This window comes from Thamnophis sirtalis, unplaced genomic scaffold, assembly GCF_051295495.1.
Source record: "Thamnophis sirtalis isolate CommonGarterSnake01/CBP01778 unplaced genomic scaffold, rThaSir2_p1.2 scaffold_3, whole genome shotgun sequence".
Lineage (NCBI taxonomy): Eukaryota > Metazoa > Chordata > Lepidosauria > Squamata > Natricidae > Thamnophis > Thamnophis sirtalis.
Genome location: NW_028261383.1, coordinates 144,799,063 through 144,824,318, shown reverse-complemented (window position 1 = coordinate 144,824,318; position 25,256 = coordinate 144,799,063). Strand labels below are relative to the sequence as shown.

The following is a 25,256-nucleotide window of genomic DNA, read 5'->3' as shown; positions in this document are numbered from 1 at the left end:
GTCTAATGTTTACCTCAAATAACGTAGTTCATTCCACATGCATTTTACCCTCATCCCTTACTTGTCTGATATTTACCACTATCAAATTTATACTAGCATTTGTTTAAAATGTAATTCAGAGCAATTTCAACCAACTTTCCCTTCATATAAAAATTAAATAACATGGATCATTCCACATATTCAAATAATACTTTCAGCAAGAATCAGTTATCCTTCTATTTTAAAGTAGTCCCTTCTAACAAAGTTTAAACACCCTAAATCATTCCGCATTCTTTTTCCTCAAGCATTTTGAAATGTCTAAATTCTCGATCTCCGTTTTTCTACTTCTCCGAGGGAGGAGGGGCTACCCCCTCCATCTTGCAACCACATGGCCAGCCGCTCGGCTTCTCCTTCCGCTTGTCTCTCCACTCTTCCAAACGCGTCAGGAAGTCCCGCCTTCAGAATCCTACAATAGAAATCTTGAGCCTCCGAAACAGAGTTAAGACGAAATCTTTGATTCTCAAATGTAACCGTGATACCGGCAGGGGCCTCCCATCTGTATCGAATCTGTTGGCTCCTAAGCTCCTTAGTTAAAAAGGCGTAATCCCTTCTTGCTTTCAGCATCTGAGAAGGAATATCTTTAAAAACAATCAGGTCTTGGCTGTCAACTCGGAGACTGTTATTATGAAACTTTTGCACAATCGCATTTCTAGATTCTTTTGTAGAGAAATGTATAATTATGTCCCTCGGGAGCTGTCGCTGTTCCGCTATCAATGAGTTCTGGCGATAAATTTTCCGAATCTGCCAATCAAAGTTAAGTCCCGGGCTTCCCAGCGCATGGCTGAAGGCTTCAGCAAAGGTCTGTTTCAAATTCTCTTGCTCCTTTTCACGGAATCCTCTGACTCTTACCGCAGATGCCTTCCTATTAAAATTTATCATCATAAGCTGTTTCTCATTGTCTCTAATTTTCTGTTGTAAAATTTCAATATTGGTAGTCAAATTAAAGTTAGCCTTCTCCAGACTTTCCAATTTGTTTTCTATTTCAGCAGAGTAATCTGACAGGGCAGACACAGCTGCAAACGTATTCGCCTTCATTTGATTAACTTTAGATTTTAGATCATCATATAATTCCAATACAAATTCCCTGATTTCTTTCTTAAAAGCGTTAAGCATTTTAAGGAGATATTCCTGTGTTAAAAGTTCCCCAGCAGAAGGCACAGGAGACAAAGGCTGTGTTTCCAATGAAGATTCTTTAAATTCTTTTGTAGCAAGACGCTTCTTTGACTTGGGTGGCATAATAAATAAGCAAGTAAGCAGAGCTTCGCTCCCCTCTATTTCCAAAGAAGAAAAATTTATTTTGTTAAGGAGCAGTCTGCAGGAAGATAACACCGGCTAAGTACATCAATCATCCACGGAGAGAAATCGCCATTTTGAGGTCTATTTAGACAAAGAAGTCTCTAAGACGAATGGTGCTGGTATTTACAATAGTAATAAAAACATAAATCTCACAGGGGTGGGACCCGCCCGTATCAATTCTAGCTTGAAAAAACTTTGTCTTGTCCTGGGGGGGGCTAGCCTGTCTGGGGCTGCCAAAAAAAAAGGCAGCTGAGAAGAAATGGCTGGAGATAAAAGCTCCGCTTCGGCCGGATCTAATCTCTTTCCACAGCCATAAAAGAAAAAAGGCTGTGGCTTACGATTAGATCCTAACCTACGGGGCTATCCTCCCTGCCCCTTTCTTAGCCAAAAAGGGGTGCTATCTATGATCTTATTTAGATATACAGACCAGATCTCTGAGGAGCTCGGTGGAGCCCTCCTCGGCAACAGGCCACGCCCCCCAGAAGTGAAATCCACTTTCTTAAAGTCTAAAACGCTCCATGGCTTAAGCCCAGGGTACTTGCGAGACCACCTACTGCCATTGGTAGCCTCCCACCATCCAGTATGATCCCACAGAGTTGGCCTACTCAGGGTGCCATCAGCCAGGCAGTGTCGGCTGGCGACCCCCAGGAGGAGAACCTTCTCTGTGGGAGCGCCTTCCCTTTGGAATGAGCTGCTCCCGGAGCTTCACATAATTCCCGACCTCCAGTCCTTTTGACGTGCCCTAAAAAGTTGACTTTTCCAGCAAGCTGGCCTGGCCTGAATAGAATAAATTATTAATTTTAATTGTTAATTTTAATTTAATTTCTAAATCTCATTGTAAATGTCTATTGGGTTTTTTGGATATTCTATTTAATCTTTCTTTTAACTTTTGTAATATGTGTTTTTATGTTGTATGCCGCCCTGAGTCCTTTGGGAGAAGGGCAGCATATAAATCCAATAAACCTAAACCTAAACCTAAAACAATAGTCTGGCTTGGTTCACTTACCTGTGGTTGCATTATGGCGAATTCAAGTATGACATGGTTAATCTCTGCCAAGGTTCCTATAACTTCTTCTCCCTCAACCATTTCATCCCTATTAGTGAGAATTAAGTCCAATATAGCTGCCCCGCTTGTTCCCTCCTCTACCTTTTATAAGACAAAATTGTCAGCAAGGCACATCAAGAACCTGTTTGATCTCCCACACACTGTACAGGATTTTTTTTTCATTCCACCTATTCACTTAGCCAGGGAGTGAAAGAAAAATTAGCAAGATGTTCCAGTGTTCCCTGTGGCCATCAAATCAATTCATGTTTTGTTCCATCAGAGTATACTCAACTGAAATCATTTCCCTAGAAGCTTGAAACAAAACATCATTTTCTACTTGAAAAATTGTGCACAGAGCCCTGGTTTCCTTTCCCAGCTGATTTTACACAAACCAATGTTTAGAACATGAATTTTCTTTACAAATACAAGTCAAGAAAACTTAAGGGCTTATAATAGTATGTGGGAAATTGAGAGTAATTGACTTTTAGAATATTTATTTTTATTTTATTTGTTATAGTTTTATCTGTTTCTGGAATCTACTTCAAGGACTTTATTCACAATATGGTGTGACTTAAAATAAATAAGTACATCAATGGTTTAATAGGAAAAACATTTTGAAATTCCCCTCTATCTGTCTGGTTCAAAGGATTCTGTTTTAGGTACTGTACTTAGCAATGGGGAATAACCATCAGAGCTTTGTTATAATGTTTTACTGCAAGGGAATGTGACATTTAGACATTTAGAAAGTCTAAAACAATGCAATTATATTAATGAGTCCTAGTTCAAATATACATGACTTAATTAAGTATTTTAAAACCACATGGAATTGCTATTACGCCTCAATTTTAAAAGCAATTTCTCGGGAATGTCCTTGTTGTCTTATTAGGTATGAAAATGGTTTCTCTGAAATTTTAGGAGACTCAGCTTTGCAAACATACATAGGATGACCCTTTTCAGTCATTTGTGCATATGTAGAAAATAGGATAATAATGCTTTGGTCATTCTCTCACCGGTGGTTCTCAATCTTTTTGAATCCATGGCATAATATTGAATATAGCATTGCTTTGAGGCACACCAGAAAATTAATCATATATAAGAATTTTTAAACATGTAGGAAATGGTTCAAGGTGAATATATATATTCATGTGTCTCTGTGTGTGTGTGTCTGTCTGTCTGTCTGTCTGTATATTCACACCTGAAGAATAGAATAGAATAAACATAAGCAGGACCCATGGTGGCACAGTGGTTAGAATGCAGTAATGCAGGCTAATTAAGTTCACTGCCAGAAGTTCAATTCTTACTGGCTCAAGGTTGACTCAACCTTCCATCCTTCTGAGGTTGGTAAAATGAGGACCCAGAATGTTGGCGGCCATATGCTGACTATATAAACTGCTTAGAGAGGGCTGTAAAGCACTATGAAGCGGCACATAAGCCTAAGCACTATTGTTATTGCTACTGCTGTTGCTATAATGCAAAAAATGAAAAAATAGCATTTGTGCCACCCTAGTAATACATCAACCCATTGCTATATGTCATGGCATACCAGTTGAGAACTATGGCATGCTAATGTTTGCACAATATATCTTAAAACCTAAATAAAAACATGCATCTTATTTAAATTCACTGAGAGTGGTAGAATCTATTTTCCCCCCAGGTCTGGCCTCTGGGCCATGCTGATTAAAGAATTCTGAGATTTAACTCATTCAGAGGGTGGCAGGTTAGGGAAAGCTCTTCTAAGCTGCCCAAAAGTAAGACATGCAAAGGCCTCCGTTTAGGGTGTCTAGTTGCCACTCTTCGGAAGTTGTGGGAGCTTCATCACTGGAAGCTTTCAAGAAGAGATTGGACTGCCATTTGTCAGAAATGGTGTAGGCTCTCCTGCTTGGGTGGGGGGTTGGAGTAGATTACCTACAAGGTCCCTTCCAACACTGTTTATCTGTATCTTTAAAGCCAAAGCAACCTGATCATGATTCTTCTTTACTTCCTCCCATTCAGGCAATCCAACTGACTGACATGATTCTGCTGATTTTATAGGCTGGAGGTGAACTGCTAGAGAAATGCTACCATAAGGGTTGCACTGCAGAATTAATGTGTCATGCCTTTGTTTTCAGATGATGCCCTCTGATAGACCTCCAATATAGAAGCTTTCACCACATGAATGTAATGCTATATAATTTGTGAAATCTGCTAGCAATCACTTTGTAGTAATGTTTAGTTCAAAAGTGGTATACACAGGTAGTATACTATTCGTTTAGTGACCATCCAAGGCTCCCCATGCTGGCTGGGGAAATCTGGGAGTTGAAGTCTGGACATCTTCAAGTGACCAAGGTTGAGAAACACTGATTTAGATTGATTTGCCATTCCTTCTTTATCCTATTTATTCAGATAGATAATGCCATAAAAGAGTAGCCTAATTCTGAGTAAAATTGCTCCCTTTTGCCATTACATAATAATTATTGATATTAAAAGGCTTATTTTGGTGCTTATGCTTGCTGTTCCCACCCTGACCTCTTTCTCTAGTCTTGGAGGCTTCTGGTTTTCATTCTTCAGCTGAAAGTCAGTGCTTTGTCAGGGAAAGTAAGATTTCACAGCTTAAAAGACCCCATGCTGAGGAGAGAATTTCTTTGATCCCCAAGCACCATCTTCAGTAGCTGTGTTTTAGCAAGTATATAAGGATTTTGTTAGGCAGGGGGAAAAATAGCAGGAATACTCAGTGTACTCCTGTCAAGAAAGGCCTCCATTTTGGAACATATCGTTTGAAGCACCTCTGAAAAAGATTTTAAAAAAATGTTTCATTGCATGGGAAGTTTATACCTGTACTGTTATTTGGCAGAGAAAGGAATTTGGTGAAGAAAACGTTCTCACCTTGCAGAGGAGGATAGACAGTAGGGATTTAGGTTTAAAACCTATAACCATGGAAATCTTAGGCAAAATACTGTAGTTGCTAAGTTGGTTTTTGTGGGTCTGTTCATCCAGTTATGTGTGAACTAACATTAGTATTACACAGTAAGTTATAAGTGCTTCAGATACATTGTCAGTTTGATATATGCTTCATCTTGAAATGGAGAAAGAGAAATAGGCCAATTTTTTCTTTGTTAGTTAGTTAGTTAGTTAGTTAGTTTATTAGACTTGTATGCCGCCCTATTCCCAGGGGGACTTTGCCCAGGAAATAAGTCTCTCAGAAGAGGCAAAAGATTAAATGATTTATACCATTGTTGTCCAACCTTCTTGAGCTACATTGGGTAAAGAGGAATTGTGTTGGACATATATAAAATATATTGTATAATTAATGTATAACATACAATAGTTAAATAACAGGAGGGTATGATGGCTCAGTGGTTAAAGATGCTGAGTTTGTCAGCTGGAGATGACAGCCTGAGTTTCAGACCCGAGCGCCATGCAACAGGGTGGGCTCCCGTTCCTCCTCCAAATCCTGTCCACCTAGCAATTCAAAAGCAAATGCAAGTAGGTTAATAGGTGCCACGTTGGTGGGAAGGTAACAATGTTCCGCCCACCCTTGGCATGTAGCCATGCTGGCCACGTGACCACGGAAAATGTTTTTGAACAACTCTTCTGGAGCTACATGTGGCCCATGGTTCATGTGTTGGACACGCCTCCTTTATGCAGTTGTCAGCTTTTGCACAGATTCTTTAAAGAAAAATAACTTGAACCCAATTTAGTCTCAATATTTCCATGTTCTCCAATACTTATTAAGCTTATCCAGATTTACAGTTGAAGTGATTCTGGAATCTTTTCTTGGTCAGTATCTCATCTCATCATACACACAGTGCCTTTAGAAGTTACAGAAAATTTGTCATGGTCCGGGCAATGGAGAGAGAGAGTGGGGGGGGGGGGGAGAGGGAGTACTGGATGAGTATGTATGTTGTAGTTGGGAAATTGAAGTGGAACATACAATTTTGGCATACATACATTCTAGGAGACCAAAACAGTTCCTTCATTAAAAGAGCTCTTATTTAAAAAAAAATATTCTCTCCAATCTAATTCTTAAAATTAGATTTGAAGCCTGGAGAAGATATAAACTTATGAACTGGTTTTTCCCCCCACAAATGGCATGGTGAGTGAAATTGTACAGAACTGTTTGTCTTAACCTATTAAACTTCACGGGCTGCATCACTACGGCCATGTCTTTTTAAAATTCAGCCTATGCTTCTTGTACTATGACATAGTGAGGTGATAAATCAAGCCAATACCCACACTTGGTGCTTATTTTCTGTTGGCAAATAAGCTAGAATTAGCTAAGAGAATGGAATTCCTCCCAAAAGCTTTTCTCCTGAAAATGTTCAATGAGTTGGCAAAGCATAGGATTTTTATAATGCTGACAAGATTCATACTGCACAGATTGACATGGCAGAACAAACCAGAGACTAACCAGAGTGTGCCAGAGAGGTATGTTTTATCAGAAGTGCTGAAGAAAAAACATATATATCAAGACTTTGTTATTTTATTTCTGGTCTTAGCATTATATTTCATTCATTGTCACCCTCAAGAGTCAAGTAGGCCATGCTTTATTATGAGTCCAGAGGTTGTTCAATTGACATGCATGACAATGGCTTTCCAATTAGCACTATATATTTTGTTTCTTGTATATTTTGATGATATCTTTTACAAATATATGGCCTGAGAATGGTTTCCTACATCTTTCTTTGAATCATTTTTATAATTTTTAATGTGTGAGAACGAGGGAATTTTCAATGTATTTGCAGCAGTTGTGTTGGTTATTTGAAATTAACTTAAATCTCAAATCAGACACACACACACACACACACACACACACACACACACGTGTGTGTATGTATATGTGTGTGTGTATGTGTATATCAGTGACGTGCAGGCAGGGAAGGCAGGGGAGGCAGGGCCTCACCACTGTCATCATGAAAAGAAAAAAAAATTAAAAGGAAAAAGGCTGAAGTAGTTGCTGCCAGAGTCACAGTGGATGACTCTGCTTAGTGCTTAACTGCAGGAGGAGGCGGGAGAACCATGTGCCTCCTTTAGTCTATCTTTATGATCACTTGAGCAGAGTTAAGCAAGGGTTAAAAGGCGAAAAAATCCTTATGTAGATGAGGCACGTGGTTCTCTCGCCTCATCCTGTAGAGGGCACTTAGAGGCTTTTTTAAAACAGTTAAGCAGAGTCATCCATTGGAGGCTCTGGCAGCAGCTAACCCAGCCTTACTTCAGCAGCTCTTGCTTTTTTCTTTTTACATTTTTTACATTTTCATCATGGCAGACAAGAGGAGAGTTGAAATCCTCTATGAAACAGCTGGAAAAGGTATGTGGGTTGGAGGGATGGGGGAGGAATTCAAAATTACGTTGTTCTTCAGAGGCAAATTTGCATTCTTTGGCTGTTGCTTTGCTCCTTATGACAGTAGTTGAGTGGATTATCCCATCAGATACTCGGATACTACTTTTTATTTTAGCACCAAATTGTCCTTCAGTTATTATGAAAAATCCCATGAATTTATCATGACTGAAGGCACATATACATGTCCCAGGATAATGTTGCAGGATCCAATCTGGGTCAGTCACTGGGACCAGAGGTTTTATTTCCTGAGGCTTTGGACTTGTGCTGGAGCCCAAAACCTTTCTAGCAGAATGTGTGGTGTTCTATGTGTGGTATTTATATGGTGTCTGTTGTATGTGGATTTTTAAAGATTTTGATCAGGATATGTTGATGGCTGGTTTTAAAGTTGTTAGTTGTCATTTGCTTGTGCTGCGCAGCCCTCACCTTCTAAATACTGGTGATAAATCAGCACTCCTGTTGATTGATGAGGGGCATGTTTCCCAGGCTTCAGTCACTTCCTTAGCTGTTTTTGTTCCTGCTCATTCAACAATCTTAGTAGCTTGAAAATTGAATGTGTGTGAATTTATGAATGGCGAATTTATCTCTGTTCTCAAGCTGTTTGTGTGATAAAAGTCACTGTCCAGGAGCCCTGTTCTCTATCTGTCCAATACAGTACTAATGAAATGTTCAGTAGCAAAAAAGATCTGATTTTCAAGACAATTGGAGGTGGTTGGGAGAAGAATGTTGCTGCTTTAATATGAGCAAAATCAAGCTCTAAATAAACCATAGTGATTTTCTTTTCTGTTTCTGATAAGCAAGAAAAGCCGACATAGTAAGGTCATCCCTTTGAGGAGGGATGCCTATCAACCATAAAAAGGATACAATTTTCATAAGAGATAATTAATATAGCTTAAAAAGAAATGCTGTATGTCTTACAGATAATCTCTAATCCCAGGAAAGTTTTGTGAAAAAGAAAAAAAAATATTGAGCATACTACAGATAGGCAAAAGATTTTCTTTATTTTAAATGCATTATTTTTGGCTTTATCTTTCCTTTTCAAAATTCATCAGCCCATTCCTTTAAAAATCAGACTTGAAAGAGGCTTTTTAGATATTCTTAGCCTGTAATGGATATTCTCTTAAACCACTGTATTCATATTACTTTAATTCAAGCCCATTGATATTGTCCTGTTCTGACCCCTCCTCCGTCCAGTAAAGAAAGCCGAGACATGCTTAATGAGAGTCCTTTAATAACAAGACCAGAATCTTGGTGGCTGAAAGCCAAGTAAACAAACAGATAAGGACCTTGGCAGCAAGTCCAACAAACCTTGGCAGCAATTCAGACCAACTCTAGCAGCAATCCAGCCTGCCAAGTTAATTTCTCTTTAGTCAAAGTGTTGACTTCTGCAAGAAGGGTGTGGCACAAGCAGTCTTTTTTATAGTCTGGAGAGGAGCCTAATGACCATCAGCTGAGTGTAATTACCTCCTGTAATTACATAATTGTTCTTGATGCTGAGTAGCTCTTCGACGGCGTGCATCCCAGAACAACTCACTGTTGGTTTCTGGATCACTCTCCCTTGTCTCCTCCCCACTGATCCAAGGCTCAGGCACCACCTGGTGGCCAACCAGTCTCTCTGCGCCCTGCTCAGAGTCAGAACCCTGTCCAGGGTCCTCCACATCCTCCAGGGCCGACTCATAGGACCCCTCGCTGTCGGAGTCTGGTGGCAGCTCCAACGGCTCCTGCTGGGCCACAACATTGGCCCATTGTTGTTTTCTATGAGATTTGACTTAAGGTCGATTCTGAAATGCATAGGGCATGCAACAGTTGTTCTTTAAGATTATAATAGCAAACATTTTTAAAAAATCATACATTTTATATTCTTTTACTTCCCTTTTTTCTCCTCTTTTCTTTGATTTCTAGTCACTTGGCCCAAATTTACTAAAATATATCTCATCTCTTGATTATTCTTGAAGTATTGCTTCCTTTCCTTTCTATCAGTCACCTACACTGCACACTTCTATCTTTTTTTTAAAAAGTTTTTTATTGAACACAAATGAAAACATTGGACACAGTGTAATCATCCTGGAAAAATCTTTGCCTTACATACTAAAATATAAAGTTATACATTATGACCACCATACTTATTTGCAATTGGTCTATTTAGTATTTACAAATATAAAAATATTGTATTTCCAACCATGTTGCTTTGCATTTTCACTGTTATGGTTTCATACATAATTCTAATCTCTATTCTATAAATCTTAGTCATTGCTTTTTTTGGGGTCTTTCCTTTTTTGTTCCAACCATTGATAAAATTTATCTCAGCTCTTATAATATTCTGATTCATCTTTATTCTTCAATTCCCATGTCAATTTATACATTTCAGCACAAATCAGAATTTTCCTAATTACTTCCTCTTCTTGCTCTGCACATTTCTATCATGTACAATAAAGAATGGCCTCAAATTGTAGGCTTTCTCCCCCTCCCCCACCCAGTACAGGTCTTCTGACAAGACGGCACATTCCTTTTGCTTGACATTAAACAACTAGGATGGTCTTCTCCAATTTATGCTGGCACTGTAATGGAACCTGTCTGTTTTGGCAGTTTGTGTATCCAGCTTTGCTTTTAGGTGATTTAATGCAGTGAACGTTATAAAGCCCAGAAAAATTGTGGTTTACAATGGAAAATGTGAAAAGCCATCAAATATAATGACACTTACTGGCAGGTTATAATGAATGGCAGCTATGCAAGAGAGAACCCCTACAAGATGTTTGATTAACAGCCTTTTGTAGTGCTGGCTGGAGATAGTGCTGTGGCTCTTAGTAAAGTCACTGATACTCATGTTGTTAAAGCCTTGGGGAATGCAAGGTTAAGAGAGAAAAGCTAATGTTTATTGAACTTGGATGTATTTACTTCTCATAGTAGGTTTGAAGAGGGCCAATTTTTGGAAGAAGGACTTAGAGCTAAAGTCCCATAAGAAGCGTAATGTAGAACAATTAATCAGTGGAACTACTTGCCTCCTGAAGTTGTACGTGCTCCAACACTGAAGATTTAAAAAAAGAAATTGGACAGTAATTTGTCTGAAATAGTATAGATCAGTGGTAGTCAACCTGGTCCCTACCGCCCACTAGTGGGCGTTCCAGCTTTCATGGTGGGTGGTAGGGGTTTGCTGTAACTCTGCTTTATAAATTTTATAAAATAAATTTACTTCCCTACTTTATAATCACCATTACTGTGGAACCGGTGGGCGATTAGAAAATTTTACTACTAACAGAGATACAAAAATGGGCGGTAGGTATAAAAAGGTTGACTGCCCCTGGTATAGAGCCATGATGACGAACCTGTGGCACTCAGAGCCCTCTCTGCAGGCACGCCAGCTGTTACCCCAGCCCAGCTCCACCGTGCATGCATGCGTGCCTTCCACCAACCAGCTGGTCTTTGGGTCTCTGCCTTGTATGTGGGGGGGGGAGTGTGCATGTGGGGGACATGCATGTAAAAAGGGCACATGCATGGGGGCATTTGCATTGCATTTTGGGGCCTCGAGCAGTGCCCCTGCACCCCATTTTTGCTTCCAGATTGGTGCAGGAGGCCTTCTAGCCCGAAACAGGGCACGGGAGCTGCACACGGGCCCCCTTCACCCCATTTGAGGTCTGGACGTTCTCCTGCACTAATCTGGAAGCCAAAAATGGGCAAGGGGGGTGGGCCGAATGCACGGGGGAGTGTACGGGGGTCACACATGTGCAGGGGTGGGGCACATGTGGGGGGGTCATGCACATGTGTGTGGGGGAGGACGTACAGTGGGATCATGTGCGCATTGCATTAAGGGTGTGGGCACACATGCTGTTGTGCGCAAGCGTGGGCACTTTCGGCATGCAACAAAAAAAAGGTTAGCCATCACTGGTATAGAGTTTCCTGCTTGGACATGAGGTTCGAGAAGACCTCCAACATCCCTTCCAATGCCGTTCTTCTGTTAGAAGAAATGTATCACTGCTCTTGGCCAGGATACAAGAGAAGGTAGAACTTAATTTACATGAAGGATCTATCAGAGAAGAGGCCTTCTTGGTGGTAATGCCTTATGGAATTCCTTTCCCATTTGTGTTTACATTTAACTTGTGTTTTTTCTTTAGACGTGGTACCAGATTTGGGCAGTAGAAATTTGGAGGTTACTAGATGATGGCAGAGAAAACTTTTACTGATATCTAGTGGTTATCTGAATTTTTGCAGCCCAGATCTGATAACTTTACAATAGGTATCAAGCAAACTTTTTCCAGTCTTTAAATGTTTTGGATTCTACTTCCATCTTTTCCCACCTCCCAGTATTGCAAGCTGAAATGGTAACTATAAAGATAAGAACTAAAGTCCAACTAAATATAACTTATTCTCTTATGTTTTATCTTTTAGGTATTACTTTAATAATTGTATCTGTCAGCTGCAGTTTGTTTTCCGGTTTTTACTTGCTAGGCTTATCGTATCATCTCATAGATATCTTAAATATAAATCCCACTGACTGCAACTAGGCTTCTGCCCAGGCCATCGGAGATTGCATAAGATTGTGTAATTTTGTAAAATTAAAAAAAAAGGAAAAATGACTTCAGAAAATTGGAAGGCAAAAATTGCTTTGAAGTGCTTTAGCATTTACAGACTTCCTCCTAAAGCAACCCAGGCTAATCTGACCTTCCCCGTTTTTGGTTTTGTTTTCTAGTGGAATGGAGCTGTTCCGAAGACTTTTCTCCTTTGGTCGGAGAGATCATAATGGAAAACCTTCAGTCTTTGAGATGCACTATTACCGGCCTCACAATGGTAAATTAAAAGTTGTTAATTCAAATTGCCTTTTTTTTGTCTCAAATGCTAGGAGAAGTCTCTGCTGGAGAGAAGCAGCTGAGTGTCATTTCTCTGGCAAGTCATTAAACACATTCTGTTTGGCACCCAGCATTCCCAAATCACCAAAGAGCGGGAAAGCTGCATTGCTTTTTGTGCGAGTTGCTATATTAGTGAGGAGAGATCAGAAAAGACTGGATTGAAAGCCGGCCATGCCATGGATCAGGGGCTAATCTTAGGGCAGATCAAAGGCTTTGAGAGATTCAATCCTGACTCCATGTCTGATGGCTAAAATAACAATTCTGTCTTCACTGCTTCACTGGGGAAACAAAAGTCGCTGGATGCACTAACTTGAAAGGGGAGAAGTATGTTTTTATAAAGATTAAAAGTGGGTGGAAGATGGGCAATCCAATGATCTCCTGACAGACAATCTGTTGAGAGTGAATACATTTACCTCCACGTTGGTCCTTCCTAAGCAGCGGAATGTGGATTTGGTTGGTAATAAAAGAAAGCAAAATAGAATAGCATCAATATCAGCAACAGAAATTAATTTATCAAAAAAATAAAATAAATCAAGTACATTCTCTGTTCACAAAATGACTAAATAAAAACATGTTTATCATCTCCAAGCCTATAATGTTTACAATACATCCAGTCAGCATTACATTCAATTTATAACGGGTTTAGACTACGGCAAATCCCAGGGAGTCAGAATCAGGATAGGAACATTGCTGATTTTAAAACTGCTTACAAACTAAGAATTTAGATTGTATTGCTGCTACCTGCACTGAAGTTTATTCTGACGTTAATATTCCAAGTTTGAATAAGATGTTTTCAAACATTGGATTTGTGCCAAGTTAGGCTTCCATTTATGCTTTGTGGCCAATATTTAATAGAGTAATTCATTAGGACCATTTATAAGAGCTTCAAGTGAACCTGAGAACAGAGATAAACCCCCAGGTAGCTTCAATGGTTCTCAGAGAGAGTGCTAACGACCGGATCACTGCAAAGAAATATGATTCCCCACCACCATCCAGTCAAAACTAATGAAGCTTCTTGGGTGAGGAGTAAAATGTCTTCTTCCTCAAGAAAAAAACATAGTCCAGTTACCTTTTGAAAAAAGCACATTTGAGACAACCATGAACTTGAATGGCTAAGAATCTTCATTCATTCATTCATTCATTTTAAGTAGCTGGAATATGACATCAGTCCTGCATAAAGAAGATTGGATTTATTCAAAATTATATACAGTATCCCTAGTTTGGATATGAGCCTTGTGGATTTATACTGTTACTCTCTAAATAAGAAAAAATGGCATTCCCTAATTGTCTTTTTGGCTTAGATTTTAAAATATTGATCAGGAGAAATTTCAAGATTTACTTCTACATTTCTCAATTTCCAAAATATTTTCCCTCTTCAGCTGATCTACTGATGTTCCCAATGCCCAGCAGTTAAGTATTTAAACAAAGAAAGAACAGTTGATGAGAGAGGTTGTTTTGGGGAATGAAAGAAATTTTGACAGGGATAAAGGGCAGGGTGAGTAAATTTCAATTTTTTTCTAGACTGACTAGAAAAAAAAGAGAGATTTGTGATTGGGGAGGGTATACTACAAATCAATACCAAACTTATATGTTTTAAATGGGATAAGAATGGAAGTAAAGGCTAACAATTGCTTTGTTGTTGTTTTTAATGAGGTTTTTCAATTTGCACTTCCCCAAAATTACCGTATTATTCCTTCTGAAAAAACTTAAATTTAAAAATTATGTGTTATGTATCGTAAATCTCAAAATGCAAATGTTGCATTTTACAAGGGCATCCCAAAATGAGCATATCAAAGGGAAAAGGATATATAGTATATTAGGGAAAAGTAGTTGCAAATGGGTGTGCTTGTATAAGGAAAAAATATATTTTCAAAAAACTGTGAAAATATGAACTTTTTTGCTGAGTTTATATGCTAATAAAAATATAGAAATAAACTTGTAAAAGAGAAGATGCAAAATTGAACAACATTAAAATTGAAGTGGGTAATTTTTAGGGATAGGTGAATGTTCTGGCCCAAAGTACATTATACGAAATGCATTTTGCATCTAATGTGTCCCAAAAGATGAGAAGCCAATACTTAAAAGAATCAGACCAGATAGAAGTGAGATTTTAATCTTTTCTTTTGCTCCTGTGGTTTACAGGCTAAACTCTCTTTCAAAATTGTATATTTGTTTTAGAAGATGCTCACAGATTATTTTCCCCCAAAGCCAGTACTGTATCATTTCCCTCGCTTTCCTCAGTAACAGAGCAGAGGAGGAAAAAGTTAAAGGTCTTCTCCACAGCTACTTAGAACCCATGTGTTTTTTAATTGCTCCAGTAAGAGGCAAAGGAGGCTGAGGCCAGTAAGAGCAGAGAAAAAAAGAAAGCATTCTCTCTGCCTTTTCTCAGGTTTTTATTCTTGCGTGATCCTCCTCCTCCTTTTTTCTTCTCTTTCTTCTTTTCTTCACATTGTTCTTGGCCTCATTTGCCACCTTGTTAGATAATCCCAATTGGAGTGGAGATCTGCTCAAGTAGTTGATATCAAGGTACTAATGTCTGACATGAATTTGTCCTAAATAACAACAATAAGATGTTTCAAATGCTATTTGTTCTGTTGAATAGCGTGAGCTGAAGCTCTGACCAAATTGGCACGTCCCAATATCAATAGCTTCAGGAGAAAAATGTGCTTTTGTCACTACTGAAAGAAAGTTCCTTTCTTTTGAACCTTGAAATAAGTGCTTGGCCTTATTTTTTGGGAGGTCTTATTATTTTTGAGGTGCAGGAGGCGGTAAGCATGGTCACCTCATGGCTGCTGCTATGTTACAATATTTTCAGGGAGGGCTTATTTTGGGGGGAGGACTTATCTTAGCACATGCGCTCAAAAGCTCGATTGGGCTTATTATCCAGGGAGGTCTTATTTTCAGGGAAACAGAGTATATTCATCTTTGCTACTGCATAATGATGTGACTTACTTCAGAAAATGTACCTTAGCCATGTATGTAAACTTGAAGTTTTGTCTTTTATTTTTCATTTACAGGGCCAAAGATATTATGTCCAAGTGTACGCCCATAACATGAAAGGCTGGGGACAGCCTCAGATTTCCTCACCTTGCTGTGCTTCTCCTTCTAGTAGGTTAAGAGCTTTCGCTGTTGATGTTACACTTATATAACCAGTGTTTGTTCTGTGTGTGTGTGTGTTTCTTTCTTTCTTTCTTTCTCTCCCTTTCTCATTCATTCACTCACTCACTCACTATCTCATAAAAAAAATCACCTTGTAAAAAATTAGTAAAATGATGCTATCAGCAAGAAACAAAATGTTTAAAAGTGGCTAAATCTCTACAGGGTTAAATGTCTGATTAAATGATTTTAGTTAATTCTTTCCCCCCCCCTCTCCCTCTTCCTCTCCATCTCTCTCTCTCTCTCTCTTTCTCACTCTCACTCCCTCACTCTCTGTCTCTTTCTCTCCCCCTCCCTCTTTCTCCCTCCCCCTCTCTCTCTTTCTCTCTCTCCTTCTCTTTCTCTCAAATCAAGGGAAGAAATTAGACAGAGAAGGAAGAGGGAAGAGAAATGAATGGATATACATGTCTGGCAGTTGAGTCATAGTAACTGGACTTCTTTTCTTCTTTGGTTTGAAACATTTCACTGCTTATTCAAGTAATTTGTTGCCATGACTCAACTTCCAGGCAGCTCTATCTAGATGACTGAGAATTTTCATTGACAAATGTATAAAAATTTTAACCAATTCAGAACTTTCAATTAATATCCCCAGTTCTTCGGAAACTGGTGATTGGTAGTTGAGAGAAACAAACATAATGGCAGGCCTGAAAGCCATCTTTTGCATTGGGCCTTCAGGCCTGTCACATTTAGTGCTGTAGGGAAATAGGAAGGGGGATTGTATGGAGTATGGGAGATATATAGTTATAATAGCATTCCTTTCTTGGAGAGTCAAGGACATCTCACCCTGCACCTGGAGGAGTGTGACTAGGAGGCATCTCCAGTTGGGACGGTGCCTGATTGGGCCATGAGATGGTCATATGGGTGCTGGGTAGGGACTTGGACTTTCATTTGGGTGGGGAAAACCTGGAAGCTTTCAAATTCGGGTTTTCCCAGGTATGCCAATATGACATCTCAAATAAAATGGAACTTTGAGGAACTTCTTGGATTCTTATTTCGTTGGAGGTGTTATTTGGAACTCTGACACATAATACTGTATTGGTATTAGAAGATTTTTCTCATCCTATTATGGCCCATGCAAAAGGTGATGCAAAGGCATTGCAGGACAGAGGAAAAGGATTGTTTTTGTTCTGTTGAATAATCTGCGAGAGTTTTGGCATCATGACAAAGTGAGCTGAAGAGGTGACGTTTGATCTGATCCTACAATGCACAGTAAAATACATGCTCTGGTAACTCTTATCCATTACCAATCCATTCTTTAAACAGTTAATTAGGTTCCTATTGTCATTTGAAAAAAAATCAGAATATTACAAAAATGCCTGGAGGTGTATTTTTGTGCAGTATGTCTTTCCTTCCTGACATTCTGATGTTTATAAATCATGATTCTGATTGTGCCCATGCTGACTTTCTTTGTTCCCACCATCTTTTAATCAGGCATTAGAATAATTTCTTATGGCTGAAAGTCTAATAAGTTGCAGTTGGGAACTGTTTATATGTGATCACTGAGAACAGTTTATTTTTGTCATAGATATTCTCTCCAGCATTGCTGCTCACAGTTCCAGTTTTGTTCAGGACTCTCTAGAATAGAATCCTGAAGTGGTTCTCTCCACTTACCATATTGTTTTTCTAGTTTCACATGGTTGGTAGATTGTAGTGTATTCTTCACATGTATCTTTTCTCAAAGAAAGTTCTGTTTTAGTTTACTTCTCCTGCCCCGTGTGGCATCCAGTAATTTCAGTGTCCCCACCAACTCTTTCCAGCAGTTCAAGACTATTTTGTTTTTTCGTTCTTGGTTTTTGCTCAGTTGACAAGAAAGTCATATGGCACAAAGAAGAGCAATAGAAGGATGGAAATTATGGGAGCGATATATCTTATTGCTGAAATAAAAGATGTAAACATCTTGCATGTTGGAAGCTACAAATTTCAGAAAGATAGATAGCACGATACTTAGACTTTGGAAAGAATGCTTTTTTTTCCCCTTCATCTCTTTCTTAGTTTTTTGGATTCTTTTTTTGTCAATTTCCATAAAATACAATGCACATACAAAATTGCAGAAAGAAAGGTGCGGGGGCTAAAGAACTACACACACACTAACATAGACCCACACAGCGAGAGTTGAAGGTTTATTGTTATTGTTTAACTGACACCAGAATTATGCAAAAATGGGAATACAGAGAATCTGGTAGCTAAGATGAAAGGACCTGAACGTTTTCTTGTATTTTATAAACAAACATTCAGTACTATAATTGCCCAGTTTGTAGAGATGCCAGCAAAACAGAAAATCAACAAAATCTGCTGAACTCTAGCATAGATCATCATTCAGCAACTCTCATTCCAAAGCTATATGATAGGAAAGTCAGCATAAAATGTAACTATTTCTAGATTACCAGCCTTTCTGAAAATCCAGTTTTCTGATTCCACAGGAAAATGGCTTATTTTGATTTGTGAATATTTGAGGATGCAATAGAAATGGACATCTTTACTTATCTTTGCAGAGAATCAATGTATTAGTCAGAGTTCATTGACCAAAAATAGCAATAGCAATTGCACTTAGACTTATATACCACATCATAGTGTTTTTACAACCCTATCTAAGCAGTTTACAGAGTCAGCATATTATCCCCAACAATTTGGGTTCTCATTTTACCCACCTCTGAAGAATGGAAGGCTGAGTCAACCTTGAGCCTGCTGAGATTTGAGCTGCCAAATTTCAGGCAGCCCACAGTCAGCAGAAGTAGCCTGCACTACTGCACTCTAACCACTGAGCCGCCATTGCTATGAATAACCTCTTCCTTATCCCTGAAACAACTAACTAATTTACTCAGATAACCTCTTGCTTATCACTGAGACACAAATCCTTAGTCTTTTGTTTTGCTGGGTTTAGAGTCCTTTCCCCTGTTCTGATATTCACTGACCACACTGGAATACCGAGAGCTGGGAGGTGGCACAAGGCAGCCAAGTATTGTCTAACATGAGCATAAATCACCTCATGTAATATAAAACAATGACATGCTGTGTCTCAACAGTGGTATTCACGACTTCAAATCAAAAGTTAACCTCAAAAGGAGTAGGATAATCTGGGATGTGCTGGAATCATAGGAGAAGTTTGCTTCCATTCAGGCAGATGAAGTTTGACCCTGTTAGTCTTGATGAAATGGGTGTGATCCCAGAAGTTGTGATTCTGACTACCTGTTTCTGTGATGGCAGCACCCTCTCTGTGGGCACATGAGCCATCACCCCAGTTCAGCTCTGCCGCGCATGTGCATGCACCTCCTGCCAGCCAACTGGTCATCACACATGTGAGGGGGGAACATGTGGAGAGTGCACACATGTGCAGGAGGCAGGGCATGTGCAGGGGGCCACACACATCTGCATGGGGAGGGTGCATGTGGGGGGGGACATGCATTGCATTTTGGGGGTTTGGGTGCTCACACACACACTGGGCACTCCATCCGGAAAAGGTTAGCCATCACTGACCTGTATCTTAGTACATGTCCCCTCCCTCCCCTCACTGGACAAGGCATGTAGTTGGGTCAATCTGCTTAATGTTTCCTTATAAGTGGAAGGGCATCGGTCTGCTCTGGAGAGGCAGTTATCTGTCATCTCCGCAAGAGACCATTACTTGGCTCAATGGAACTGGACAATTTCTCTCCAGTCTCCAAACTTCCCTTTTTAAGGAAGTCATTAAGAAAATGATCTGCATGCACATCCAAAAGGCCCTGGATTATCTGGACTCTTTACAGTCTGGATCTAGACTGATTATAGCTTTGACTATGCTTGTTTCTAAGTTTACCTTGGCTCAGAATGGGGTCCTTGACCTCCCATTGGCTTTAAACATCAACAGTCATGGAATCCCAACTTAGGAGACCTGGAATGGGAGGCATGATGTTGCAGTGGTTTCAGTTCCTTTGTTCGTAGCTAGTTCCAGCTGATGTCAGGTTAGGATCTAACAATACACCTCTTCTCAGTTCCCATTTGAAATGATTACTGAAAATCAGGGTACTCCATGGGTAAATCACATGACAAACAATCAGAGCAGATGGCCACTGTGGGATCTGACGGACTTCAGAGACAAAGTTCGTTAAAATGCAGAAGGTGTTCTTTTTTTTTACTGAGACTTTAACAAAAAATATTTTTTAAAAGTAAAATAAGGAAATAATGTACTAGACAGCAGGTAGCAAGCTTTGATATACATATCAGGTTCTAAATTCTAAGGCTGAAGAGTCTATTTAACTGCAAGCCAATAGAGACTTCAGAGTGCAGTTCGAGAGGGAAGAGGTTGATGAAGATGCTACACTCCTTCTGTACTCACCTTTATGATGGTGTACTACATGTGTAAACCCATAGCATTTAGGCTTAAGGGAGTTGATAACTGTAAAAGCTCTTGTTATGCAGATGGTTCTCGTTTACTGATAATATTTTTTTTTAATGTTTATTTTATTATGTTTTCATTCTATACAATCACATATTCACTGTGCTTGATCAGGGCATATAACATTGAATAATAAACACGGCCCTCACTTATATAGAAAATGCCCTCTACAATACAAACCCAGTATACCACCTTGGCCTGCCATACACCCTCTTTCAACCCCCTCCAACTTTCATTCTTCCTTCTCACACACCCCTCTACGCCTACTTCCCCTCCCCTTCTTTCTAACCCTATCACTCCCTCTCCATTCCCTCCCTCCCTTCTCCTCCTCCTCTCTCTCACCCTCTCCACCCTCCTTCTTCTTTCACTCGACTCTTTCCTTCGGTATCTATTACCTTCCAGTATATTCGGTTTGTACTATTTTCGCACTAACATTGAAAAGCCACAGTATACAAATACAATCATGGAATTTAACACATATTGTATTTCCCCCCTCCCCCCTCCCCCTAAATCCCCACCTCCCTTCCCTCCCCCCGACTTCCCAAAGACCATACGTGGTATAATTTTTGAACAATCACAGTCTGAAATATCTCTACATTGAACTCAGCTTCTTACTGTTACCCAAATTTTAAACAATTTAAATTATTACTGATACTAAGCATAAGCTATCTGGAGTTTTTTAGTCCCATATTTACTTTTTATGTAATCAATCCACTTTTTCCAGTCTCTTTTGTATCTCTCGTTTGAATGTTCTTTGAGATATGCTGAGATTTTGGCCATTTCGGCTAAGTTCATAACTTTCAAAGTCCATTCTTGAATTGTGGGTAAATCTTTCTTCTTCCAATACTGCGCCACCAAGAGTCTTGCTGCCGTTATTAAATACAGGATCAAATTAGTCTCTGCTACTGTAAAATCAATGCATATACCCAGTAAAAACAGCTGGGGGGTAAATTTTATCCTTCTTTTAAAGATGTTTTGCAGGATCCACCATATTTTTATCCAAAATGCCTTAACATTACGACATGTCCACCATATATGAAAATATGTAGCATCACAAGAACCACATCTCCAACATTTAGGTTGAACATTTGGATACATAGAGGCAAGCTTTTTAGGATCTAGGTGCCTTCTATAAAACATCTTATAAAAATTTTCTCTCAAGTTTTGTGCTTGTGTAAATTTCACATTTCTTACCCAGATTCTTTCCCATGTTTCAAGCATTATTGGTTCCTCGACATTCTGAGCCCATTTTATCATACAATCCTTAATCAGTTCCGTTTCAGAATCCATCTGTACTAATACATTATATATCCTCTTTATATGCATTGAGCTTTGATCTCTTATTTGTTTAAACAAATTATCCTCAACTTTTACAAAGCCAGTTTTTTGATCTGTTTTCCACCTAACTTGTAGTTGACCATACTGAAACCACGTTTGAACTACCTTCTCTTCTTTAAGTACCTCTAAAGATTTTAGTTCCATCACCCCTCTTTCTGAGATAAGAAGTTGTCTATAGGTGGTTCTATCGTGTTTTTGTTCTACATTCATATTTTCAATTGCATGTCTAGGAATTGCCCACATGGGCACTTTATCATTTAGTTTATGTTGATATTTTTTCCAAACCCGCAATAAAGCATTTCTTAAGATGTGATTTTTAAATTTCTTATCCGTTTTTTTGTTAAATAACAGGTAAGCATGCCAACCATATAACAAATCATATCCCTCGATATTCAAAATTCTGTCATTAGTTAGATGAATCCAATCACTAATTGCAGATAATGCCACTGCGTCATAGTATAATTTTAAGTTAGGTAATTTCAATCCTCCTCTTTCACGTGCATCTTGCATTATTTTCATCTTTACCCTCGGCTTCTTTCCTGCCCACACAAATTTGTTGATACCCTTCTGCCATTCTAAAAGATTCGCATCTCTTTTAAGTATTGGTAACATTTGAAAAAGAAATAAAAATTTTGGTAAAATGTTCATTTTTACTGCCGCTATTCTACCCAGCAAGGACAAATGCAGTTTTTCCCACCTTTTCAACTCCAACTGTGTACTATGCCAAAGTGATTCATAATTATACTTGTATAATTTCCCATTTGAGATTGAAATATTAACTCCAAGATATTTAACTTTTTTAACTACCTCACATCTTAGCGTCGCCCCCAGTTCTTCCTTCTGTTTGATAGTCATATTTATAGCTATTATTTTGGTTTTTCCTAGATTTATTTTAAATCCCGAGACTTGACCATATTGATTGATCGTATTCAATAATACCCTACTAGATTCCTGCGGTTGTTCCAATATTATAACCAGATCATCCGCAAATGCATGAACTCTATATTCTTGCTGTCTAATTTTGATCCCTTTTAGACCGCCCAGGCCCCGTATCTTATTCAACAGTATTTCCAAAGTTATAATAAACAATAATGGGGACAGAGGACAGCCCTGTCTTGTACCTTTTTCAATTTGAAAGGAGTCTGTCAGACTTCCATTGACAATGATCTGGGCTGTTTGCTGCTGATATATTGCACCAATTGACCGTAAAAAGCCATCTCCTATCTGCATTTTTTGCAATGTCTTCAGCAGGAATTGCCAATTAACTCGATCAAAGGCTTTCTCCGCATCCAAAAATATGAATGCGGCCAGGATTTGATTGTTCTTTCCCAGGTATTCTAAAGCATTGATAATTAATCTAACGTTATCCTTCATCTGTCTGCCCTGTATAAAACCAGTTTGATCGGTATGTATCAGTTGCTGAGTTACCCCCATTAGCCTATTTGCTAATATTTTAGTAAAAATTTTATAATCTACATTAAGTAATGAAATAGGTCTGTAATTTTTTGGTTGGGTAAGGTCTTGATCTTCTTTGGGTATCAACGATATGAACGCAGTCTTCCACGAGGGAGGCACTTTCCCTCCCGATTGAATTTTATTGAATAGTTCTCTGAGGGGTTCTACCATTTCTAACTGTAGATATTTATAATAAACAGCTGTTAAACCATCTGTGCCTGGTGCTTTCCCTAACTTTAATTGTTTAATTGCCTGCAAAATTTCCCCAGAGGTTATAGGTTGGTTCAGCTTATGCCTATGTTCTTCTCTGACTAGGGGGATTTTCTCTTTATCTAGGTATTTGTCTATATCTCCGTCCTTAATTTTATCCCCTTTATACAACTCTGTAAAAAATTCCCGAAATACCTTTTGAATCTCTTCCTGTTGAAACACTTCCTTCCCTCTATGACACAATTTGGATACATTTCGAGCTTTCCTTTTTTTTCTAATCTGATAAGCCAACCACCTACCGGGTTTATTTGCATTGCAGAAAGTATTATGTTTAGCATATAATAAACTAGTAGCTACCTGGTCAGAGATCAGCATATCAAACTGAGATTTTAATATAGCAATTGTTTCCCTAATCTTTGTATCTCCTGGATTCAATGTTAATTCTGACTCTTTCCCTTTAATTTCCTCTTCCAATTCTTTTCGTTTTTGCCCTTGTTTGTATCTATGTATTTTATTTATATTCATTAATACTCCTCTCATATACGCTTTGCTTGCATCCCATACATATTCCAAAGATGTACCCTTGTTCATATTGAAGACAAAATATTCCGATAGCAATTTTTTACAATCATTAACATACTTTTCATATCTAAATAAGTTTTCATTCAACCTCCAGGACCTTCTTGCCTGGGCTACCCTTCCCAATTCCATCCAGACTGGATTATGGTCTGAAAGAACTCTCGCCATAATCTTTGTCTTCTTCACCCTACAAAGTAAATCATTTGTAATTAGTATAAAATCAATCCTTGAAAGAGATTGATGTCTATTGGAAAAAAAGGTAAAGTCATATTCTTCTGCATGCCTCTCGCGCCAAGCGTCTCGCAATTCAAAGTCGTCCAGCATGTCAAAAAAGGGTTTGGGTAACTTAGCTCGAAATTTGGTGTTCGGGCGAGCTGTCTTCTTATCTCTTTTGGTGTCGATCACGCCATTCCAGTCACCCATTAATATACAAGACTCAAAATCCCACTGTACTAATTTAGCATGGAGATTTCTATAAAATCCATCTTGTTGTTGATTAGGAGCATAAATTCCCAAAAGTAACGTCTTTTTCCCTTCTAAGATTAAATCTAATGCAATATATCTTCCAATATAATTGATCTAATTGATCTGCTTCAATTAGCTCAGCTTTAATGTCTTTTCTTAAATATACTACTATGCCATTTTTCTTTTCCATGGCTGAGGTCGCAAAATGTTGGCCCAGTTTGGGGTTAAACAAATATTTTTGATCGGTTGATTTGATATGAGTTTCTTGCAAGCAAATTATGTCATTCTTAAACTGTTTAAGATAATGAAATATTTTCTTTCTTTTCTGTGGAGAGTTCAATCCGTTAACATTCCATGTCAAAATCTTAGTTGTCATTTTTGGTTGCCTGAAGCTTTTTTAGAGCCTCCCGCAAGGCCTGTCTCACCTTTGGTTTGGCTCCTCCCACAGCTTCTGAGCTTGTTGCAGTAGCTCCTTGGTCAGTGGCCAATGATTGTTGAGATTGTTGCATAGTAGCTTGTTTATCCGTTTGTCTGGTGGTCTTGCAGTTGGATCTTTTTTCCTTGACTCCTTGCCCTTCCGGAAGAGGGAGATGATACATTTTATCTAATGGTTGTGTGGTTTGCTGTTTATCTTGTTCGTCTCGTGGTTTTTCACCATATCCCGAAGGTTCAGGGTATCCCATCTTCAGAATCTTATGATAGAAATCACGAGCTTTCCATACAGAGCTGAGACGATATCTTTGTTTGTCCATTGTAACTATAATACCGAATGGGGCATCCCATCTGTACTGTATCTGGCGCCTTCTGAGCTCTTCCACCAGAAAAGCATAATCTCTTCTGGCTCTTAGCATCTGAGGTGGTATTTCTTTCAGAACAATCAGGTCCTGTCCACCAATTTGAAGCTTAGTATTGTAGGACTCTTGTAGTATCATATTTCTAGATTCTCTTGTAACAAAGTATATTACCACGTCTCGGGGAAGTTGCCTTTGTTTTGCCGCCCATGAGTTAACACGAAAAATCCTGTCAATCTGCCAATCAAAATTGGATCCCGGTTTTCCCACCAGACGGTCAAAAGCTTCAGAAAACATTTGCTTTAAGTTCTCCTGCTTTTCTTCACGCAGCCCCCTCACTCTTAATGCAAGCTCCATC

General features: G+C 38.9%; 1 protein-coding gene across 1 annotated transcript in view; it reads left to right on the top strand.

Moving 5' to 3' along the window:
* ANKFN1 (ankyrin repeat and fibronectin type III domain containing 1) overlaps positions 1-25,256 on the top strand; it is a 131,066-nt gene that overhangs the window by 41,919 nt on the left and 63,891 nt on the right. The window contains exons 6-7 of the mRNA XM_087710330.1: positions 12,379-12,476; positions 15,553-15,643. Of these exons, the coding sequence (XP_087566456.1) occupies positions 12,379-12,476; positions 15,553-15,643 (189 nt within the window). The remainder of the gene's footprint in view (positions 1-12,378; positions 12,477-15,552; positions 15,644-25,256) is intronic.